Source organism: Diaphorina citri, unplaced genomic scaffold (assembly GCF_000475195.1).
Source record: "Diaphorina citri unplaced genomic scaffold, Diaci psyllid genome assembly version 1.1 scaffold4421, whole genome shotgun sequence".
NCBI classification, from domain to species: Eukaryota; Metazoa; Arthropoda; class Insecta; order Hemiptera; family Psyllidae; genus Diaphorina; species Diaphorina citri.
The window spans coordinates 1-10,538 of NW_007381820.1; the positions used below are offsets into that span (position 1 = coordinate 1).

Here is a 10,538-nt window from a genome sequence, read left to right on the forward strand (position 1 = left end):
GCACTAAAAACTGACCATCGAAAATTTGACCCGATTACATTACTTTCCTTCCTATAGGATAAGGAAAGTAAAAAAAGCTTGGGTATTCCTACACGTCCAGATTCTGTGATTATTCTGACGATCAGATTCAATGATAAATCGTTCTTGTCTTCTTGTGAATGTGAAACTGATCTTTTGTTATCTCCTTTCTTCTTTTTCTCCTCCCTCCCATGGCGTAGTGTCAGCTCCCATGGCGTAGTGGTCACTGCGCTCGCCTTGCACGCGGGAGACCCGGGTTCGATTCCCGGCGGAGATAGAAATGTTTCAAGTCAAGCTGCAAATACCTACCGAAGTAACCGAAGTCTAATTCAAAACGGCCAGCTTAGCTTGAATTCGCCTACCTTGTAAGCGCTAGGTCGCGCGTTCGATTCTCAACCGGGGCGGATTTTATCCTAAACGGATAAGGTTCGTTCTCGGAACGGCTGGCTTTCTACTGTCCTCTCTTCGCTTTCGGAACGATAAGACCATTAAAATAGAATAAAAAAACTTGATTTCTACTACAGTGCAGTGTATACTACAAATTATTATTTTATTAATTACATATTTTTAAAATGCAATTTTCTTTTTTGGTGATTGTCAGAAAAAAAGTTGAGAACTGGACAGCAACAAGTCAATAAAATTTATTTCTGACCATTGCCAATTTACATTAAGTTCATATTCATAGGTATTATGTACGTATACAGTCTATTCTAAAAGTTCTGGTTATTTTTAACACCTTCAGGAGTAAATGGAAAGTGGTTTTCCATTTTCTCCTGTGGTTAGCTCCTGTGGTCATCAGTGGTTAGCTCAGTGTACTTCGGATCTGAAGGTTGGTGGTTCGCTTTCAAGTAGGAAAAAGATTTGTGACAAACATTCACAATTCTAATTCCTGTTTGAAAGACAAAATAATGCTTATATATAACTTCTGAGACTTTCTTTTTCTTTTCATATTTCTAATTTTACCAAATATGATATCCAACTTCACAGTCTGGGCTACTTAAAAAAACCAATACCTAATTTGAATATGACTCTGGGAATGTGCTTTTTTTTATTATAAATTTAATTTACCTATATGTAAGTTCCCTTGTTAACGCACATTTTTTACTTGATAAATAATATTTTAATTTTAAGATGTTACTTAAGTTGAGGTTGATCACTGCACAAATAAATAAAGAATAAAATAGGTGTTTAATAGGTTCGGTAATTTTTACCCCAGGGTAAAAACGAATATATTTTAGAGCTTTAAAAAAAAAGTAATAGCATGAGGATTAAAATGAGAAGAAAATAGGTGGCGGTACCTAATCTGACGAAATTCCCATATTTGAATCGAAAATTCGAAAGAACAAAAAGTGTATCGTGTGAAAAAGTTTCAGGAAAAATAAAAATGTGCACCGTGTAAAAAGGTCAAGGTTTTCAGAACACATATCTCTGTAAGAAGAAGAAAAAAAAAAAAAAATATCCCCCTAAGTTTTCAATTTTTGCCAATCCTGTCTGAGAGGTGTGGTGGTCAAAATGCCAAAATGCTTGTCTCTTAAATTGTCAAAAAATTGGGTTGGGTAGGTATTGTAGTAATCCACCAACTGGTAAAGAAAGAACCCCTGCTCAAATTGATAAAACACAGCCGTATACCTATCAGCAGATAACTCTCAAAAAAGTACAAAGTGCAGCCAACTTTAATGAGGCCTTTGTCTCATTTAATCATAGGGTAACGATTTCATTGGTGTATAACTCTAAAAAAATATATTATAAAATGTTTACTGGTTCTATCAGCCAATCAGCTCAGGCTAACTGTTTTTTTTCCAATTCATAAAGGGGGGGAGGGGGAGAAAATGGCTGCAGTTTTTGGTTACGATTGGAACACCTCCATCGATCTGTGACCTCCATTATGTAAACAAAAAATCCATTCTGATAAAAATAATGGAAAAAGACGAAAAAGTTGATTTGAAATTTTGAAAAAATTCTAGGAAGTAAAAGCAGTTTTAATAAAGGAAATCAAGTTTCCTTGAACCCCAAGAGGGAATTCCTGTTTTATTTGAGTATTCAGGACATTGTGTACTCCAGCAAGTGATTGTCCTGCCCAGATAACTTATCAGTAAGTCAATATTCCTCCTATCCATTCCGATCTAACCACCTGTGGTAAGTTGATCTTGTCCAGTCATCATTATGGACGCTACAGTAGAATCCGCGGACTATGAACATCCTCAAACGTTGGTCCAGGATACACCATACCTCCTGACAAGTATGTGGCACTCGGGTGTCTCCCTCATTCAGAACAATGGCTGGTTAGTGCTCGGTCTCTGTGCAGGACTCTACTATCTGTACACCAAAGTTGAAAGCTCACTCAAGCAAAATGTTGACCGAGTGCTACTCGGTAAGTCCAAGAAGGAAGATGGTCCTGCATCGGATGAGAAGTTACGTCAGGTGAGGGAGAGAATGCAGAAGGAGCTTGAGCGCAAGGCTGTATTTCCCGGTTTCAGAGGAAGTTCTCTACACAACAGTCCTGAGTTTGAAGCCCGGCGTGGGAGCAGAATTCCGGATTGAGTTTGCACCTGAGAGTGAGAGGCGATTTACCGGTGAAATACATTTATACATTAAGAACAATATGTATGAGAAGTTTGTCATCTATATGATTGGTAAGTAAACTAGTAACTTGCCCGTGCTTCGCCATGGGAAATTGATCATGACTCGAAATCAGTTTGGATTTCGGCAAAATCCTCTCTTATTCCACATTTATTTTTAATACAATTTTTAGAACATATCAGGAAAATTCCTAGCAAATGTCAGTTTTTTTTAGGTGTTGGTTGGGTTTCTGGAGATGGATCTCGCTTTTACATCATTGTAAAGATTTAACTTTCCACAAATTGAAAGTCCTAAATAGGTATGTATGTCTTTTTCCACGCTTGTAATCTTATATCTACTGAAAATATGAACCATGCATCCATACAATAACAATAAGAAATCCTACTATTCCTAGTAATAATAAAAATAAAGGCCCGTTCCCACTTGTGAGTTTCATCCGATTTTTTTTCCGAACGACAAATGGGAAAGGACCGACAAAAAGTCATGATATCCCAACAAAAAACATCGCCTGTAAATAATATCCTAAAATGTCACCTCCACTCCAGGCATAGGACATGACGACCACCTCCACATCGAAGGTCTGGATGCGATGCCTCTCTCCATCTCCTACCCTCCCCCTGCTACCTCCCCCTCCGTTCCTCCTACCCCGCACACCAAATCTCCCACCCGGCGTAACAAAAATGTATCACCCACCCCCCTCCAGTCTGGAGATGTCAGCCTGTATCCTGTGGGGGTGCATAACTATCGGCACGACTTTGGGGCGCTTCCCCTAGGCGAGGAAAAATGGCATAGGTGAGTTTTTGTGTGTCACTTGTGGAGGGAAAGAAGTGAATTCTGAGTTCTAACTTTGGACTGAATGATTTTCTACATTCAATTTTGAAAGAATCGATTACCTCGTATAAATTATGAAGAACTTTGGCTCTAAGAGAAGTTGAAACTTAAGAACTTAAATATTGAATAAACAAGTAATAAAAATCGTGCTTTTTAGTCCGTCCTTCCTTTATTATTACAATAGTAATAAAAAGGTATAAGGGACGGACTATTGTGTGTTCCTATAGGCGAATCATCTCAAATAGACCTACGCCTTTATAACAGCGGTAGAGTCCCAGCTGAGGTTGTTATCCTTATAACTATGACGGGCTCTGATAATCCAGGTAGTCAAATAAATATATTCTTCTAGATAATTTAATTCCTCTAATATAGGTTTTTTTTTTTTTGTTTTTTTTTTTTTTTTTTTTTTTTTGGGTTTTTCTGAAAAGTTTCACCGCCGTTTTTATTTCGTAGCAATGAAACAACTGCTACATTGGACGCATGTGGTCTCTGTCGTAGTATGCCTCTCATCAGATGGGCGAGAAGAGGCACAATACTCCTCATTTGGGTGCTGGGTCAACACGAGAACACCAGAAAGTAACCCGTTGAAATATTTGCAATCGAAAAACGATTACAAATTTTTTGTCGATGGTGGGATTCGAACCCGGGACCTTCTGCATGGCAAGCAAGCGCGTTACCACTGGACTAACCGTATAGGTAGTACATCTAATAAATTTACCTTCTTTATTGAAACACGCTGCCCATATTGCGATTGCAATAAATCACCTGGAAAACCCGCGAATAATATTGTTTGAATCCAACTCCGATATTATAATAAGAAACAAGCTTTTTAAAGCTTGGTATATGCCAGCCTAGTTAGCTTGGTAGTGCGTCTGCCTTGTAAGCGCTAGGCCGCGGGTTCGATTCCCGCCCGGGGCGGATTTTATCCTGATGTCAGTCACTCTGTCTGTCTGACCCTATAGAAGGACTTATCCAAACCTAGTCGACCTATACAAAAAAAACTGGTTTTTGGGGGATTTTTTTCACATTTTCTAACACAAATGAGCTATGATCTTGAAATTTGTCGTGACGACCTATGAACTCAAAGCGAGAAAGTTTTAGATAACACTTCAGTCGTTATTTTAAGACCGGTTTTAGCGTCACCTATGTTAAGCTACGCCGAGCAAGGCCAATAAATGGATGGGTGACTTAAACCTTATATTGGGAATAAAGGGAGAACGGGCTCTAGTCTTGATTTTAAATCATTACATGAAAGGAACCTCTTTAAAAAAAAAAAATCTGGTGTGAACATCACACGACTTTCCTTATCCTATTGAATGATGCTCATTTGAGTGTTCTTTTACCCTAACTTTTACAAATTGATCAAATAGGACTAAAGGGTGCCTCGCCAGCAGTAGCCCACTACTATCATTATAATCAAATTCTCAAACAGTGTTAATGAAATTTCATGACTGGGATTGAACCCACGTCCTCCTGTTTACCAGGCGAGCGTCTTGGCCACTCCTGCGGTAGAATAGAATATACTATATTTACATTACCATCATAGGACTCTCGCTGTCTAAACAGAGGTAGGTAAAGAAAAGTGCCCCTTTTCCTGATTTTTACACAAAGCCCTTTTTTCCTCATATTGTCCTAGGTTTGAGTTAGGTAACGTATCAGAAGATTACACTTGGCGTTACACGATTGTATCAGAGACGGCTGATGTTGTGGTGTTCCCGAATTTAGGACATCTAAGTCCCGGCACGAGCCGCGAGTTCATCATCACCATACGGCCTAGTAAAGAGTTCCAGGGAGTGGTAAGTTGAAAAATCTGGTGTGAACATCACACGACTTTCCTTATCCTATTGAATGATGCTTATTTGAGTGTTCTTTTACCCTAACTTTTACAATATCTCTAACAGTTTAGTCGGTATAGCTGAAGACCGCCAAAAAACGGTCGAAATCTGTCCAAAAGCGGTAAAAATACCGCCAACCGCAGAACCTATCTCAATCAGACGTTTTGTGTTGCATCCTTGTCACATTTGTGAATTACATACCAAATTTTAGGTCTCTAGCTCATACCGTTCCCGAGATATTGTTAAATTACACCGAAAACCGCTAAAAAGCGGTAAAATGCCTCCAACCGTTGCACCGGTCTTAACCAAAAGTTTCGTGTCGCATCCCTGTCACATTTGACATCTACATACCAAATTTCAAGTCTCTAGCTCTTACCGTTCTCGAGATATTTTGTTTACAGACACACACACGGACCAATGGCTGAAACTTTGGATTTAGGCTCTAGCTAGGAACCTCAAAACGTGTTTTGGCACTAAAAACTGACCATCGAAAATTTGACCCGATTACATTACTTTCCTTCCTATAGGATAAGAGTAATCTTGTACATACAGCTGGGGTACACTTATGGCCGATCTTAACTCAGACAAGATCTTACTTTTATTCCGAGGTAAAGTAATCTCAAATCTGTTCTCATATAGTAGGTAACAAGGGAAGTAATCTTGTACATACAGCTGGGGTACACTTATGGCCGATCTTAACTCGGACAGTTTTCAGTTAAATCAGAGTTTAAAAAATACTGGCCTGTGTGAATGAAATGGGTGATGTCAAAGAAAACCCTTGACACTGTGTTAACTCTCAGTGGTAAGATGTGCCATTAGTGAGCTCAATTTTATTGAAGAGCCGTTTGAAATCCGAGCGATAAAAATGGGAAAGCAGGAAATCTGATATTATGGTGGGTATTGCACGTTGCATTGCACAAGTCTGGACCCACCATTATGATTTGAGGTGAGGTTTCCTCATTAAAGATCTAGATCACAGGATCTAAATCGATTTGTTGAACACCGACAAATTTTGTAAACTTTCGATATTGTACGTCACGGCCGAGGTGCGAAAAATCCTGTTCATCAACAAAAACATTGGACCTTTCCTTACTTTACCACTTATTCGGGTCTTCTTTCAGACAATCCTGTGTACTATTTCCAACCAACCACCGGGCTTCGAACCCGTGTCCATCGAAATGTCAGCGCAAGGTCACCTGCCGGAAATTCAGCTAGACAACTTGAATTTCATATTCCAAGAAGCCAATATAATAGGTGCCCATCTCCAGCCATTGGTGGATGGTGCTGAGGGATTTGTGAGTATCTTCCTTATTTAGCGTAGAGTTTAACGTTATACCTAACCCATTATAACCTACAGCAGGGGTTCCCAACCTTTTTCAGCTGGCGCCCCCCCTGGAAATAAATAAACATCTCACGCCCCCCCCCCCCCTCCCACAACCCCAAACTATAGTTATGAAGTATAATAAGAAATGAATAAAAAGTCAATTATTTATATGAAACAGGTGTACGGACCGTACCCGTGCATTGTACGGTATTCTGTTAGTACCCTTTAGTTAAACTTTAAACAATTTCAAAATGAGAAAAAATACTTGCAAAAAAATATGTACACGATTTAAGGTAGGTACACTAGATTTTTTTTTTTTTTTTTTTTTTAATCAGATAATGCTCGCGCCCCTGAAACGGCTCCCCGCCCCCCCCCCCCTCCGGTTGGGAACCCCTGACCTACAGCATGATCAGAGTAAACTTTTATGCTAGTTATTATGACTTAAGCCATGGTCAAAGTTTGGTTCAATCTACTCTTATCAAACCCAATAGGTCAGATCAAAAGTGTGTCTAATTAAAGAGTAAAATCAATAAACTAAAATCTGAATGAATACCAACACAAACAGCAAATGAATACCAACACGCTTTTTACACAGATAAGAGCTAGATTTACATTTACATTTGTATTATTCCATTACCATTTACCGTTGTAGATTTATATTTCCAGATCTAGATTTACCGATTTAAATTCATGTATATTTTTAGACTAGTGGTTGACCCGTCCTTTGTACGGGACCACCACACACACAAATACACTCCCCCCACACACACCACACCCATCACACACCCACCACCTCACACCACATCCACGACACACCAAATCAACACACACACACACACCCATCACACACCCACCACCACACACCACATCCACGACACACCAAATCAACACACACACACCCACACACACACACATACACACACACATACACACACACACACACTACACACACACTCCACACCCATCACACACATCCCACCACACACCACACCCACCACACACATCCCACCACACCCACCCACACACACACCACACCCATCACACACATCCCACCACACACACCACACCCATCACACACATCCCACCAAACACACCACATCCATCACACACATCCCACCACACACATCCCACCACACACACCACATCCATCACACACCCACACACACACACACACACACACACACACACACCACACACACCCATCACACACACACACCACACACACACCCATCACACACACACCACACACATCCACTACACACATACACACACACGGTCGCGCTACGCGCTCTGTTAGCTTGCAAGGTAGCGCACCTGCCTTGAAAGAGCTATGTCGATTCCCGCCCAGGGCAAACTTTTTTATTCTCGGTTGCCATTTTCCTATCCTGATCCTGTCCTCCTCTCTCGATTTCAGGACGATAAAACCTCCGTTGTTACAGTTCCTTTTATTAACCCTCTTAATTACAAAGGAAAAAAAAATGGCCCTTTTTTCATAGACCTCCTCTTCATCCTCAGGACTACAAGGGTACAGTAGACATCACCTTACCAGCCCGACCAGGGCTTCTTGAGATATTGGGAAAATCCTACAATGTTGCAGTGAGCACCAAAGTTGTGACATAATAACACAAAGGAACTGCATTTATTTATTATTATTATTTATTATTTTCTCCTCCCTCGCCTCCTCCTTCTCCTCCCCAGCCTATGCCAAGAATATCACAAAGAGCAGTGCTCGTCGTAAGGAAAAACAAAGCGTGGACAATCCAAACCCAATCAAACAAGAAGATGTGTTTGATGTAGATGCTAAAGAGTTTACTATAGCACCACATAGCCATCGGAAAGTACAGCTCACATTCAAACCTGCCAGTATTGAGGTAAACTCAAAAATTCCCGGAATGAGACTGAAAAGACCCTTTGCTTTCAGTATTATTATTATTAACAAGTTTCCATTTATTTTTGATCGATAAAAAAAACTCAGAACATACATTTTTTTTTATAAATGGTATACCCATCCGTATAAGCAGAGCTTGTGCTTGTGCCAGTAGTCTGCAAACAAGGTTTTTGGAACAGATTAACAATTATATTTGTAAAAAAATTGCTTAAGATAAATAAAAACCAAGTATATGTATAGGGTAAGTATTGATAAAGGTGGTATTAGATCTGGCCCGTTAGCTTGCAAGGTAGCGCGCCTGCCTTGAAAGAGCTATGTCGATTCCCGGTCCCGCCCAGGGCAAACTTTTTTATTTTCGGTTGGCATTTTCCTATCCTGTCCTCCTCTCTCGATTTCGGGACGATAAAACCTCCGTTGTTACAGTTCCTTTTATTAACCCTCTTAATTACAAAAAAATGGCCCTTTTTTCATAGACCTCCTCTTCATCCTCAGGACTACAAGGGTACAGTAGACATCACCTTACCAGCCCGACCAGGGATGGAACGTTTCTCGTTCACCGTCCTAGGCCAAGTGACCGTACCCCAGATCTCAATCCTGGAGCCGCGCCTGGGCGATGATCTCAACTTGACCCTGTCCATGAATCCGACCCTGGTAGGGAGGCGCGCTATGAAGAGTTTGAAATTTCAGAACACGAGCAAGGTTCGCGCTCAGGTAAGATCGAACGAAGTGCGTTCCAAGGTTTCGAGAGTGACTATCTTACTGTTAATTTATCCGTCTGTTTGTTGCGCGATAAGTCTCAAACGCTCAAACCTAGTTCGATTTAGTGCAACGAAAATTGACGCAAATGTTCTCAAGTCTAAAGAAAGGAAATTTCCTAATGAAATTTTGCTTTTCTTGAGTAGTTACTTCATGGTCAGTCCTCAAAGCGATGACGTAAATTTGGACACAAATATTGCGTGGCTTTCAATAAGTTGAATTTGCAATTTTTTTTGTCCTTGAGCTATTGTTTGCGGTCAAAATAATGGCACACAAAGAGACACAAAGTACACAAAATTAGAAAGAATGCTCTCTTGTCTCTTTATTATATCCGTTTTGTTTCAATGTTTCCAAACCGACTTTGATTGTTATTTCCAGGTTATTCTGGAGCTGTTGAAGAATGAGAGTGACGTATTCAAAGTGATACCACTGAAAGAAACAGTTCCTCTACTACTCATGGAAACAGGTACCTGCAGTGTATTTGTTACATTTTTTCTATATTTGTTACGTAGCTACGCGATAACTGTGGAACGTAAAATCTAATTCTGATGAAAAATTGGGCACAAAACTGCCCAAAAACTCCGGAAGACCAAGCAGGCCCTTTTGGATAAAATAAATTTTCGTGCCATGAAAGAAATTGTTGGAGCCGTTATTTGGCCTTCGGGGATATTTTTTTCTAACTATTTACAGTTCACTACTATTATAAAATACTGAAGAAAGTACTTGGAACAAATTTTTCCAAAAATGTATTCTTTGTATTTCCCGTACAGCATGATCAGAGTAAACTTTTATGCTAGTTATTGTGACTTAAGGCTTAAGGCATGGTCAGGGTAAAGTTTCGTTCAATCTACTCATACCCACTAGGTCAGATCAAAAGTGTGTCTATCTAAAGAGTAAAATCAATAAACTAAAATCTAAATGAATACCAACACAAACAGCAAGTGAATACCAACACGCTTTTTACACAGATAAAAGCTAGATTTACATTTGTATTATTCTATTACCATTTACCGTTGTAGATTTATATTTCCAGATCTAGATTTACCGATTTAAATTCATGTATATTTTTAGATTTACACATACCTTTTCAGATTTTTATTTTTATATTTTTAGTTTTGCATGTTTAGATACATTTAAAGGTTTACATTTTGCGATTTACATTTATTGCACATACCTTTTCAGATTTTTATTTTTATATTTTTAGTTTTGCATGTTTAGATACATTTAAAGGTTTACATTTTGCGATTTACATTTACAGTTGTCTGCCTACACAGTGTTTGCTACGGAAGATCGTACTCTCCTATTT

The 10,538-nt window shown here is 39.4% G+C and overlaps 1 protein-coding gene across 1 annotated transcript; it reads left to right on the forward strand.

Moving 5' to 3' along the window:
* Window positions 1-3,650: 3,650 nt before the first annotated feature.
* On the forward strand, window positions 3,651-9,698 carry LOC103521034 (hydrocephalus-inducing protein homolog; the record flags this gene model as incomplete). Its single annotated transcript, XM_008486138.2, has 4 exons — window positions 3,651-3,752; window positions 8,287-8,459; window positions 8,969-9,187; window positions 9,611-9,698. Coding segments are annotated over exons 1-4 (502 nt in total), but the record flags the coding sequence as incomplete, so codon positions are not given.
* Between the last annotated feature and the right edge of the window lie 840 nt (window positions 9,699-10,538).